A 14,273-nucleotide genomic window follows, 5' to 3' on the forward strand; every position below is an offset into this window, starting at 1 on the left:
TTTTGTTTTTTGTTAACGAAATAATTTTTTATTTTTTTCTGTTAAAAATAAATAAATATTGAGAACAAAAATTTTTAAAATTTAATTTTATTCTTAAATAAAATTTTTTATTTAATTCTTAAATATTGCTATTATTAACAAGTTAGTTCTTATAATTTTAAAAATTTATTAAAATTTTCTTTCTTAAATTTATTAAAATATTTTTAATTTTTCTCCTCATCAATAAAATAGTCACTCCTCTTCTTTAAAGAAAAAAAAAGAGTAATTTAATATTTTACTATATTTTTAATGACAGAAATAGATGAAATGACTATTTTATTTATGAATATAAAATATAAGAACATTTTAATAGATTTATAAAACTATAGAAACAAATTTATTAATATCAGTAATACCCAAACACTAAATAATAACTTTATTTTAAAATACCATTTTATTTTTATAAACTAATTAATCTTCTTATCTATATATATAATATATATTTCAATCCAATTGTCTAATCTCAATTAATCTCACCAATTTATGTTAAAATATATTTTTTTTTTCATAAGATAATTGAAATTCATTGATATAATATCAAAACCAAAAGTTACCATCCTAGAAAACCTGATGAAGCTTAAATTTGCTCTGAATATTAACATTACAACAAATCCTAGAGTAAGGGTTAAGAAAAAAAAATTGCCGCGCCTTTCAATATTTCTAAATTTAAGTGAGAATAATTATCTCCTTAATCTAAAAAAAAAAAATACTAAAAAGCAACAAAAAAAAAAAAAGCAATCAACTAACTCTCTTTTTCAATTAGAAACATTGAGCTTTATAGGAAATCTTGCCTAATAAAATCCCTTACAATAATATATCATCGTCAAAACACATAAAATAGCAAATTATTTTTAGAAAAATATATTCTAGATTAAGAAAAATGAATCATACTAAAAACTACTAAATATAGAGTTTGAATATATAATAAAAAATTAATCCGCTAAAAAAAATATCAATTTTATTATTGTAAGGCGATGATTAATAGAGTATTTTTCATAAATTTTATATTACGAATCATCATGCTAGCTTAAAAAATCTAATATTTTAATGATTTATTCACCATTAAAGAGATTTCTCTCGTCAATCACATGTCTCAAAATGGAGAAAGAGTTTAAAAAAACTCATATAAAGCATCTTTTGCAAAAAAAAGTTAGAAAGAGAAAATAAAAATAATTAATAAAAAATATATATAAAAAAATCGCATGAAACAACTATTATATAAAAAAAAATAAAAATATATATATATACACCTTCTTCTGCTCAAAAGCAATTCGAACGGAGGGAAAGTGAAAGTGAAAGAGACTCCCTCTACTTAAAAAGGGATATGAAAAGCTATTTTCCAATAAACAAGAGTTTTCTTTCCTCAAAAAACAACCAACATTAGAGAGAAAACATTTTCTCCATAACTAGTGGAGGGAATACTACATGTTCTAAATACAATATTTAGGTATATATATATATAGATTAATATTTGAGGTGAAATTTGGTATTATCATTATTTAATTATAGAATTTTTAATTATATAGTAAAATATAATTTATATAACAAAGAAAATTGATGTTTTTAATTAACTGCTTTCCTTTCAATTTAATTCCATTGTCAAATAACTTTGTTTGCTTCTATTAATATTTTCTAAAAATAAAAGAAGAAAACGAAGAAAGAAAAATAAGAAGTATCTTCCTTGTATTACTTGTCCTCCCGTCCAACGATTTTATGAAAAGATAGTGTCAAAATGGGACAAGGCGAAAAAAGGAAGAAAATGTAGTAAAAGGACAAAGGGAAAAAGCAAACGTTATCCAATAAGCGTGTTCCTCGGCAGGGTGTCGTAAAGGGAGTGTTCGCTCCGCAGTCCTTATCCACTAAAAGGCATTGCTTGTGGGTCACAACATTACATGTCCCGTCCCATTTCCAATATCATATTAATGCTTATCTCATCCCTCTTATAATTAGTAGCTTTTTTTTTAAATATTTATTATACTTATATTATTGTTTTAAAAAATAAAATTTATTAATTTCAAAAATATTTATAATTATTCAATAAATAGTTATAAATTTTAAAAATATATAAAATAATTAATATATTTTAAAAGTAAACAGATTAAATAATTCGTTTTGTTAAACTATATGAAGTAAATAGTAAAATTTTCAATCTTCAAATTACAAACCAAACGGGACTCTAGCTCTAGGGCTTTGGGGCTACAATCAACCAAGCTTGGCTTGGGCAAGGACGACTCTGAAATGGGCTTGTTTTTATTCGGATCCTTCTGTAATTGGGCTCTATTTTATATTATAAATTTGATACTAAAAAAAATAAAAAAGGGAAAATTGCGATTCTAGCGGATGACTTTCTTCGAAAGCCGCCGGTGTGGCGTACCTCAGCTTCAACCAATTCTAAGTAGCCCAATTCTAATTTGCAGAATTCAATGAGCACCATCTTCTTCTTCGGGTGATACCTGTTAAGTAATTAAGGCTTAGCAGATAATGCCTGGCCCGGGACCTCACCTCATGTACGCCATGGGCACCGGTCTAGCACTCACTACTTTGACCGACGGCCGCTTCACCCCCCATCACACCCTCACCTACACCATCAATGCCTTTTTTGGTCCTGATATTGGCTCTTTCTCCGAATGGCTCGGCTCTAACCTTGGTTCATTTGCTCAGCCTTTCGGCTCTGCGCTAGCTGACTATATCCACGACCCCTTCTACTATGTCTTCATTCTGGGCTTTCCCTTGTGTGTTTTATACTCTTGGGTCTCAAGAATTTTGCTTCAAAGGAAGATTCTTGATTCAGTCTCTGGGGTGAGTTCTATACTGATTTGCATAACAAAGAAAGTAATTGAATATTTTCAAATCTCGATTTGCTAGATCTCAGTTGATTGCATTTCGATTATTCCACTACCACCTTGGTAGTGAATTTTGATCCAGGTTGGTTTTGGTTTGAAGATTTGATTGGGGTTTTGAATCCATTAAGGCACTAATTGTGATGGGTTTGAGTCTCAGTTCGTGGGATTTTGTTATACTGGTTCTTCTTTAACTTCAATGTCTTCCATTGTGATTCAGTAGCTCAGCTTCATTACTTTACTTGTTTCAGGCTTTCAGCTAATTTTTTCTGAATTTGCAGCTATATATTTTGGTTCTTAGCTTGAGGTTTGTTAGAGTTAGTTTATATGATTCCTATGTGTTGCCATTTTTTTTTCTATGCTTATATGAGTAGCTTCTCCTACATGTTGTTATATTTTTGTATTGTACAAGTTGTATTGTTTCTCATATATATGTAATCCAAGGCATACCCTAAGTCATTGAGGTTTTCATTATTGTTTATGCTGAACCAAATAACATCGCCTAAATGTTGCATAATAAAAGTCAACTGTTACTAATGTGGGCTCTTCATTTGTTTGCTATATCATTCTTCAGGTGCCCCTTTCGAGGAGGCAGTGCTTATTTCTGGTGGCTGCCGGGTGTTTATCACACTTTTTCCTAGATCATTTGTTTGAGGTAAATGTTTGAAATTTTTATGCTATGGTGCCAAGTGATAATGATAATAAATACAGTGCTTTGTGAAATTTTTACTCATTGAATGTAATACTGGAAATCTTAGACAATTTTTTTATCAGTAACTCAACTCCTCCATAATTGTTTTTGGAGAGAAATTTTGATCAGTTAGTGAAATATATTACTGACAACTAGCTTTCCTTGTCAGCATTTTTTGTGTATTTGGTTGCCATACCTTTTTGTTTGAATTGCTCGTGCCTTTTCTTTAAAAGAAGAAATTTTAAATTGATGTAGATCTTGCCATTGAAATGTATAGGAAAATGGACATTCATCAGTGTATACCTGGATATTGAGCACTGGTTGGTGGAAAAATCGAGCACCCATCAATCCAGATTCAGTTTTTGTGGTTGGCTTCCTATGCAGTTGCTTAATTGGAGGCTTTATTTACATCAACAGGTCTACATTTTTTTGGGAACCTGCATGCATATTTTCATTTGGCTTTATTCTAGTGTGGCAGTGCTCCTTGACATATTGTATATTGATCAACATTGTTTTGCATGCAGGGTAAAATCCATAAAGTTCTCTAGAAAGGAATCACACCTATCATTAAAACTTATTATTATCATAGCAAGCCTCTATTGCTTGTGGTGTGCGACCCAAATATACTGGGTGAATCCTCGTAGGCCTGCAGTTGGTGAAGAGGCTGATCTTGGAGTGCTTGTATTTCTTGCTACTTACTTCTTTCTTCCTCATTGTCTTTGCGTTATTTCTGTGAATCCTAAAGATCATGACATGCAGCAACTTCCACTATAAACACAAACATAATCACATAGGTAACTTGGAAGAAAGTCAAGTGTTGCAATTTCTGTTCCCTGCATGCTATCTTGTATGCTAGAATTCATCTCTCTTCATTATTAGGTATCTTATTTACTAAATATGCATAATTGGTTCATTTGGCACATTCATAAGCTGCTGTTTTCCTTTTTGTTTTTCTCCTGATGCACCTTTGAAAGCATAAATAACATTTGAGAGTCATCCAATCCAGTGCCATTGTGATGGAGCATCAAACAGTGCCCCTCAGCGGGATGCAATCTTTGTTTTGATAATTTTTATCGTCTGCGGATAAGTGGAAAATCTCCTTGGCTACGTTTGGAAAGAACATGATTCAAAGATGTATTGTAATTGCAATTACTTAAAATTTATTATAGTGCATTGCCAATTAGATCATGTAATCTCTGTTGCTTTGAATAATTTATTTTATGATCATAATTATTTTGTATATTTTATTCCATTCTATTTCTACCATCAAACTCCTTATCACTTCCATTCTTACTGTATCTCATACCTTTGTGTGTGATATAGATAACTCTATCAATGAACTGAAGGTTTTCTGTAGAGAGCTTGAAGGCTTGATTCTAGACTGTCGGGTTTTTGTTCTTGTGTTATTCTTGATTAGCACCAGGTTGAAGTCCAGTTCACTAACAGATAGGTTGGATCTTTTGAGAGGAGCAGGATAATTTTGATGTGTTTGTACAAGAACCTAGGAAAGCATGTTCAGTGTCTTAATTTGTGACTTTGCTCTGTTGAATAAAATCGTAATAACTTTATTGGTATTCTTTGATAGCTTGTTACAAGCAAGACTATGAAGAAAAAGATAACAGGAAATAAACTTTATTATGGTTGATCGAATTCCTTGCGCTAATCGGAGTTGGAATTATTTCTTAGTGTAATGAAAGTAATGAAACTAGCTGTGGCTGAATCTCATTCATACGTTGATAAGATTTTGGAGCCGAACATCTTCTTTGCAAAAGATGGCAGAGAGAAGGCAGCAGTATGGACCTGTAATGGCAACAGAAATCAAAGGATTAAGATCCTCTTGAATCAAAACATACAAAATATGGGCATTTTTTTAAGGAAAAACCTCAGAGTTGTAAAACCGAGGAGGTCCTTTGGCTACACCATAATTCTCAGGATTCAATGGATTCACAGGGTGTTTGAAGTCGACGGGTGGCCCCTCGGTGGAGCAAAGCATGAATCCGATCATGCCACTGAAATGAAACGTTACTCGGTAATTAATGAACTCCACAATGATAAGCACATGAAAAAAGAGAAAACAGTAAGGGAGCTTTTGCCTGGCATATGCAGGAGTTGTGCACCAGGCGTAGTTAACAGAGCCTTTGAATGCCTCGCGACATTTTGCTATGGAATTTGACAGTGAAAATTCTGCGTTCCACAAGCTTTCCGCTGGGCAACCAAGGACCCCTCCTGGACGAAGAGCCCCAGCGACTGATTCTAGGAAGCTCTTCTCGCCTACTTCTTCTTCTACAGGCCCTGTATATATGATAGTAGTTGTATGTGAAATCTGTGTGAGTGAAATTTCTACAAGTGGGTTGGAAAGATTCGATCTTGTTAGGATCAATTTTGTGCCGAGAATAGCAAAAAGGGTTTGATGTACTGAGCATATGCAGACTGCAGTATATAAATTATAATGAATGAACTGTAATCAGTAACAGGAAGAGAAATACCTATGCAGTGGAATGCGTCCAGTATGATTACATCGTAAGTAGCCTGAGGAACATTTTTCAGGAATTCAACTCCTGCGTATTTGAAGGAGATAAACTAAATATTATTTGCAGGAAAAAACTTGCCTGTCGATATAGACTCAAGTTTAGTATACCGTTGGAAGACAATGGATTATATATAGAAGATTCAAATTTAGCATACCGTTGCCTATATACACATTCACTCGGGGATCATTGTATCCGATTGCTATGTCAGGGAAAAACCGTTTATATGCCTGAAACGATAGTCACTTTTAGAATAGTAAACGAAAAAAAAAAAAAAACTCACCTAATTGACGAAAGAAATTACTGTAATTTATATGTATATATATATATAATTTTAAGTTTTAGTTCAATGATAATCGAGAGAAATTCATCTTTAAACATGTGATTAAAAAAATTTACTAATTTTCATAAAAAAAAGAAGTACAATAATTTAAGCTTTTTGAAATTGATTACCTTTTCATTATTTAACAGTACAATACCTTTAATTTTGATAGAAATAGCAAAAAAAAAGGAAAAACTTCATATGAATAATGAGATAATTCCCTTACGTCAATCACCATTTTGTCAAGCTCACATATGTCAATCCTGTCAACAGAATAATGGCGAGATATTTCTCTCAGAATTCCACCATCTCCCCCTCCAATTAGCAATACCTGAACAACATAAAATGTCGGTTGTCAATGAACTGATTAAGAAACTTGAATTTGAGGCATCCCCTAAAGAGGAAGCAAATTCTTGGGGTAGGGTGACGCCACGGGCCCGTTGGTGCAGAGCTGCGTGCGAGCAACGGAGGGAGTGCCTGGCTGGCTGCTTCGCACGCTGGTGAGTCCCACAGGCCAGTCTGGGGAGTGCGCCGCACCAGCGACGGGGGAGCTTATGAGTGCTGCGGGTGGTGACGAGATTTTCCATAATACAGAGCTAGCCATAAGATGCATGCATTTGTAAACTTCATGTAAAGAGAAAAGAAATGACGACCTTCTTGGGGTTTGGAATGGAGCAAAGAGGAAGGTGGGTGAGCATTTCTTGGTAAACAAACTCGTCCTTCTCTGTTAGTTGCATATCGCCGTTCAAGATCACAATCTTACCATGACTTGACGACTGCAATCATCATTAAACAAGTAAGATTGTTTGCTGCTATTATAACATCAGCAAAAACAGACACATCTACTACCTGAAAAACAAAAAGATCATGGTATTCTGACTTGCCATGAAAGAGGACCTTTTCCATCTCGTACAAGTGTGCCTCTCCTGTCCAATATTTAACATGTTCCTTAAGTGGGATTTCATGGATTAATTAAGCTTCCTAATAATTTTGATGAAGACTTAAGAAAACTAAGTCATATAACTGATAATCATGTTGCCTTAAGAGCTAAGTCAATCAATTACACCACCAGAGAAATTTTCTATTGCTTCCGAAAATTTATACACATTTTATGCAAATATATTTTTAATTGGTATTCTTAGTATAAAATACAATAAATAAATACAGAGTTGTTCTCCTTAACCATGTCTTTTTCTCTTTCTTTCAATTAATATTCTTAGGACATAGTTAATCATTCATAAAACTAGAAAACAAACATATATAATATCTGAAAATTCCAACGATACATAGATATGAAACTAGCAATTTAAGCGAAGAGAAAGGAATATGCAGCCCAAAAGAAAGCGGCATTTCAAGGAAGAAAAGAAGAGAACCTGGCCATGAGAGGGCAACATCGGCATACCATCCTGGAATGTTAAAAGAAACACCATTACTACTGGCTTTATGCAGGTTCTCCATTTCAAGAATAGGTGGTGAAGACAAGAGACGGGTAGCGATCTGATCAATCTTTTGCACCTGCGTTGTATGAGATTCATGATCAGAAGAAGCAACACCATTTTCAGCAGCCATTGATTCTCTCCTTGATTTGGTGTTTACCACTAGAGGAGCTGATAAGAGAATGTGTGAAGCTGTGAAGGACAGAACCTTATGCATGTGGCAATAAATAGGAAACAATGGCCAATTAAACTACAAGTAGAAAAATGCATGTGGCCCCTGCATGATCATCATTTGTCAAGTTTGTCTCCCTAGTTGAACTTACCGCGGGTCCTCATAAAACTCGCAGACTACGATCACTAGATCCAAATAAAATCCATGTCAATTTTAATAAAATTATTTAGTGATATATAATTCTACACATTCATTCATAACCGATGTAAAATTTCAAAAAAATCGTAATTTTTTCAAGTCAGGATGAGAACTAAATATTATATATTCATGAATCCATGATCTTAAGAAATTTAAAGATTCAAATATTAAATTATAATAATTTAAATTTAATAATTTAATTATTCAATATTTATAATACTTGATTTAGAGTATTAAAAACACTATTTTACTTTTTATTATATTTTAATAATTTATATCTATTTATTTCTGATAGTTATTTGAATTGAACAAAATTTTAATTTGATAATATTTTATGCAATTAGTTTTATTAATTTTTTAATTATAATTTATCATATTTAATATTTTTTATAATAATTCTAATTAATTATATATATTTATTTTATATAACTATTCACAGAAGAATAAATATATACTAATTAGATTATATTAGATATATGATTTCAAAAAATTGTTAAATTAATCAATAAACAACACAATTATGATATAATAAAATTTTTTTATATAATCTTTTATTATGAAATTATTGTTAATATATATTTTTTAAAATATTTGGTATCCCACCACTGATAGGTCTCCTCTTCTAATAAACCAACCTTTTCCCTTTGATGTACCTTCCTCCTTAGAGTTTATTTTTACAAATAATAAAAAAAATATGAGTTTTAATTCATTTAACAACATATAATTGACTGATTTATTTTATTATCTAAATATTTTTTATATAGTAATTATTTAAATTTTTATAAATATATTTTTAACCTTTTATTTATTATTAAAATAAAAAATATATAATAAATTTTTTTAATAATAAAAATATAATAAAATTTTTATTATAATATAAATAATATATTATATTAAAAAGTACTAGAGAATTGAAAGATTACATAATAATAGCAATCAATATAATAAATTCTATTTATTATATTACAAAGTAGTAGGAAATCAAAATATGATGATAAAAATAATAAATTGTATTTAACATAAATTAGGAGCGAGCAGTACTCAGTTCAAATCGAAAAAATCGATCGAATTGAATTAATTTTAAAATTCGGTTCAGTTTTTTATTCAATTCGGTTTGATTCAGTTTTTAATTTTAAAAATTTTAATTATTTTGATTTGATTCAATTTTAATCAGAAAAAAATAAAAAAATTAAACCGAACCGATTAGTGATGATAATATATTATTTTTAATAATATAGGAAAATTAAATTATTTTAAGATTAAAATATTTTAATTAAATTTTAAAATATTAAAAATAAAGTGTAAAAAATAAAAAATTTATTAAAAATTGAAACTGATCAAATCGAATCGAACTGAATCAGACCGGTTTGGTTCGGTTCGATTTCTGACCAAAATTAGTTCGGTTCGATTTTTATAAATACTAAAATTTTAATTTTTAATTTATTCGATTAGGTTCGGTTTTGAACCGAACCAACCGAATGTTTACCCCTAACATAAATATTAATTATTGTTTATATACAAATAAAATTAAAAGCATATAAAAATTTATAAATTTATACTGCATGTGATACTTTGACAATCTCTCATATAAAAGTTTAATAGTGATCTTTATCGATTTCCCATCAATTTATTTTAAAATTTAATTTATATAAATATAATCTTAAGTTTTTATATTTATATTTATTATTATTAATATAATATCAATTAATTAACATATTGCCGATATATTAATTAGTAACATTATTTGTCTACTCCTCATGGGGAGGTTAAGAATTTATTTATGTATGATTAGCAATTTATGCCTTGGCCACGTTCATTTTTAATATAATATGAAATTCCTATCCTTTCTATAAAAGGAAAAACATATTAAATTTTATTATAATTATCTAAAAAAAAAAAGAGATTATATTGAAAATAAAATAAAATAGAAAAAATGAATTAACCTAACACATTCTTGAAAACATTTTCATTATCATTAAGTTAAAACTCGTTAGTTTTAATTTCCTTATTTTTGTTCACCAGCATGTTGAATGCGTACAATATGAAGCTATGCTTGAGAAGCAAGAATTCATGTTTTTTAATTTAAACTTTTCCGATTTTTCTTTTGCTTTTCTTGATTTCTTCTCAATTTTCATGCACCAAGAGAAAAGTGATGAATTTTGAATCAATAATTATATAGTGTCATCATCAAACAACTCTTGCCCAAAGCACTGCAATATTAATAACTGGATTGGATTCATCATAGTGAAAAACCCCACGAAAAGCATCAAGGAAGTCCATAACACAGTATAATGAAGAAGAGGAGGAGGTTGGGAGATGGAAGTTAGTGGCTCGTTGCATGTCGACCACCAGCAGCACAGAAGAATCGCACAGCCGCGATGATTTCACTTGTATGAGTACTCGAATACATTGATTACAGACTTGAAGTGTTACAACCCACAAACTCCATATATACATGTATAGCGACTAGTGAGCGATTAATGGTTACCAATTCCAACAAAAATCAAACATTTTCTTATATGTGTAAGGCATCAGAGTGACATGATAATGTATATGTGGATCCCAGGTTGCTGGTTGTGCAGTGGTTGGTTGCAACTTACTAAGTAAATATCATCACTTCACCCGCAGGATTATTGTATTTGTATATTATTTACTTACAAGGTAGCAGACATCTTTTTTTTATTTGGTCTTAGCCACAAAACTCTATTTATAGTATTTTGTTAATTGAAAGGCTTTAGTTTTGGTGTTGTGAAAAGTATCTCTTTTTGTGTTGTTTTTCTTAATTAATATATAATTATTTTTTCTCCAGCTGCAACCCAGACAAAACATGAGATGAGGACTTTGGCCAACAAAAAAAAGCAAGTAAAACGCTTCCTATTTCTATAAAAATATGTCACAACAGTAGTGAATATTAGTAATAGAATTAAATTCATTATAAATTAATAATGAATTCATAATGAATTATGTAATTCGTTATAAAATGTTACTTGATAATTATTTATAAATTTAATAATTGATTTAAAATACATTATTAATATTTTGATTTGAAATAAGTTATTAATTTAACAACGTCTTCCAATTTAATATTAAATTTATTTACATAGTAAGAGATTTAATATTATTTATTACTAATTTAGTAATGAATTTGATCTGATACTATTTTTTAACAAAAACTGGCTTTTTATTTTTTTGAATTTGTGTATTTTTTGCTAATTTAATAATAAATATAATCTATTATTAATTTAAAAATTATATTTTTAAAAAAAACATTGCGCTTTTATTTTGAAATTTCACTATTTTTTATTTTTATTTTTTGATATTTTTCTTTTAAATTCAGTAATAAATTAAATCTATTATTTAATCCATTATTAATTTAAAATTTTAAAAATTAATACCGTTATTTTTTATTCACTTACATTTTCCTTTTAAATTTAGTAACAAATTGAATTCATTATTAATTTATTTTTAAATTTAATAACGGATTTAATCCTTACTGAATCGACTACTAATTTACTTGTTTATTTCCTATCATCATTTCATCCATTTTCTTTTTCCTTTTCTCTTCTCCTTCTTTTATTTTTTTCTGATTTTTTTTCCTTATTATTAATCCCTTTTCTGTTTGTTTTTCTTTTATTTTCTTTCATTTTCTTCAATTTTTTCTTTCATTTCCTTTCATTATTCTTCCTTTTATTTCTTAATTTTTATTTCATTTTAATTATTTTCTTTATTTTTTTCTTTCATTTTCTTTCATTTTCTCTTCTACTTTCTATAATTTTCCATCCATTCTTTTCTATTTTGTTCTATTTTCTCTTTTATTATTTTTCATTTTCTCTTCATATTTCTCTCATTTTCTTTTCTTTTTTCCTCTTTTCCATTTTTTTCTCATTTTCTTTAATTTTTCCCTTTTCCTTATTTTATCTTTATTTTTATTATTTTTTTCTTTTTTTTTCTTTTTTGTATCTTATTTTCTTCCATTCTCTTGTACTTTTTTATTTTCTTAGATTTTCCTTATATAATTTTATAATAAATTAATAAAATTTAAAATACTAAAATTAATATTTAATGTATAATATAATGAAAAATTAATAGTTTATCAAAATTAAATTAATATTTAATGTAAAATATAATGAAAAAATAAATAATTTAACATAATTTTTTAATATTTTTAAAAATTAGTAAGAAATATAGTTCCAATATATTTTTTTTATTTTATCAAATTAATTACGGATTTAATTTTTATAATTTTTAAAATTTTATCAAATTAGTGGTAAATTTAAAATCCGTTACTGATCTCATTATTAAATTTTATTATAAATTTATTACTAAATTCGTTACAAAATTAATAACAGATTGTTAATCTATTAATATTATATTAGCAACTAAGTTTTCACATCCATTGTTAATTTTTAATTTATCCATTACTAATTTATATATTTATCTTTTTTTATCCTTTCATTCATTTTATTTTTCCTCTTCCTTTCTCATTCTTTCATTTTTCTCTTTTTTTTTTTCTTCTCACTTCTCTTTTGTTTTTTTCTTCAATTTTATCTTCCCATTTCCTTTCATTATTATTCCTTTTATTTATTAATTTTTATTTTATTTTAATTATTTTCTTTCATTTTCTTCTATTTTTTTTCATTTTCTCTTCATTTTTTCTCATTATTTTTTCATTTGCTTTCTTCTTTCATATTCTTTCAACTTTTTTCTTTCATTTTTTTCTATTTTATTCTATTTTCTCCTCTCTTTTTTTCATTTGCTCTTCATCTTTCTCTCATTTTCTTCCACTTTCTTTTCTTTTTCCTCTTTTCTCTTTTCTTTTTTCATTTTCTTTGATTTTCCCCTTTTTCTTATTTTATCTTTATCTTTATTTTTTTTCCTTATTTTCTCTTTTATATCTCATTTTCTATTTTTCTATTTTCTTAAAATTTTTATATAGTTTTATAATAAGTTAATAAAATTTAAAATACTAAAGTTAATATTTAATGTATAATATAATAAAAAATTAATAGTTTACCATAATTAGATATTATAAAATATAATGAAAAAATAAATAATTTAACATAATTTTTTAAATATTTTAAAAAATTAGTAATGAAATATAGTTTCAATATATTTTTTATTTTACCAAATTAGTAACGGAATTAATTTTTATAATTTTTATTAAATTAGTAACGGATTTAAAATTCATTATTAAATTTCATTATAAATCTGCTATTAAATTCATTGCAAAATTAATAACGGATTGTTAATCTGTTATATTAGCAACTAAGTTTTCACATCTATTATTAATCCAGAAAATTTTTATTTTCGTAGAGGAATAACAAAATCCTTCATTTTAGTATTTTAATATTTTAGTATGTATTAATTTAAATTGAAGAGTAGTATTTTTAATGATATCAAATATGAGAATTTAATTGTTCCAATTAAATTAATAAATTATCATATAATATCTTCAAAATATATAATTTCAATTTATCATATAAATATCCTATTAAAAAAATAAATCCAATCTCAATATAAATGTGATAATTAAGCAAAATAACCTAAATGCTTAAACCTAATTTAGAGGACATTGTAAAGGGAATATTGCCGGAGTCATAAAAAAACCACTCTCACGCTTAGTAATTATAAACTAATTTTTCATTAAACATGTGTTTATTTCTCCTTGTTTTAAACTTGTTTAATGTTTTATTTTAAAATTGTTTATTTCTTTAATATTTTAATATCAATTAATTAAATTTGAATTGTACGTTTTTTTTTTTAAAATAAAAGAAATATTATTAACTCAAAGCGATCAAGGAAATTATATGAGGAGGAGGGACATGAACCCAAATTCCTTGACCTGACTCAGAATGAGCCGATGTTGCTAGAACATGAGCGACGTTGCTAGAACATGAGCGACATCATTCGCAGATGTAATACCCGGCTAGACTCCGGTATCGGAATTCCTACCGTCCGGTGGAATCTCGGATGTCAGAAGCCTCTAGTAGGGTAAAACCATGTTTTTATGAAATGTTTTAATGTGTTTTATGTTTTAAGCATGAAAG

General features: G+C 27.9%; 2 protein-coding genes across 4 annotated transcripts; one reads left to right on the plus strand and one right to left on the minus strand.

The window, feature by feature from the left end:
* Window positions 1-2,351: 2,351 nt before the first annotated feature.
* On the plus strand, window positions 2,352-5,040 carry LOC110617784. 3 transcript variants are annotated; one of them, XM_021760779.2, is made up of 5 exons: window positions 2,352-2,838; window positions 3,454-3,534; window positions 3,848-3,987; window positions 4,095-4,364; window positions 4,894-5,040. In XM_021760779.2, exons 1-4 carry the CDS (start codon window positions 2,521-2,523, stop codon window positions 4,342-4,344), a joined length of 789 nt encoding a protein of 262 aa, XP_021616471.1. In that variant the 5' UTR covers window positions 2,352-2,520; the 3' UTR covers window positions 4,345-4,364; window positions 4,894-5,040. The 3 variants fall into 3 exon arrangements, with proteins under 3 accessions (XP_021616471.1, XP_021616470.1, XP_021616469.1); XM_021760778.2 differs by lacking the exon at window positions 4,894-5,040 and adding an exon at window positions 4,577-4,810; XM_021760777.2 differs by lacking the exon at window positions 4,894-5,040 and having other exon boundaries at window positions 4,095-4,810.
* A 74-nt stretch (window positions 5,041-5,114) lies between these two features.
* Window positions 5,115-8,058, minus strand: LOC110617781 (spermidine synthase 1). Its single transcript, XM_021760776.2, has 9 exons — window positions 7,794-8,058; window positions 7,270-7,346; window positions 7,074-7,196; window positions 6,647-6,751; window positions 6,256-6,328; window positions 6,057-6,128; window positions 5,664-5,862; window positions 5,453-5,579; window positions 5,115-5,370 (listed from the first exon to the last, which is right to left on the minus strand). The coding sequence occupies exons 1-9, from the start codon at window positions 7,987-7,989 to the stop codon at window positions 5,293-5,295; spliced, it is 1,050 nt and encodes a 349-aa protein (XP_021616468.1). The 5' UTR covers window positions 7,990-8,058; the 3' UTR covers window positions 5,115-5,292.
* Window positions 8,059-14,273: the final 6,215 nt, after the last annotated feature.

Source organism: Manihot esculenta, chromosome 6 (genome assembly GCF_001659605.2).
Source record: "Manihot esculenta cultivar AM560-2 chromosome 6, M.esculenta_v8, whole genome shotgun sequence".
Classification (NCBI taxonomy): domain Eukaryota; kingdom Viridiplantae; phylum Streptophyta; class Magnoliopsida; order Malpighiales; family Euphorbiaceae; genus Manihot; species Manihot esculenta.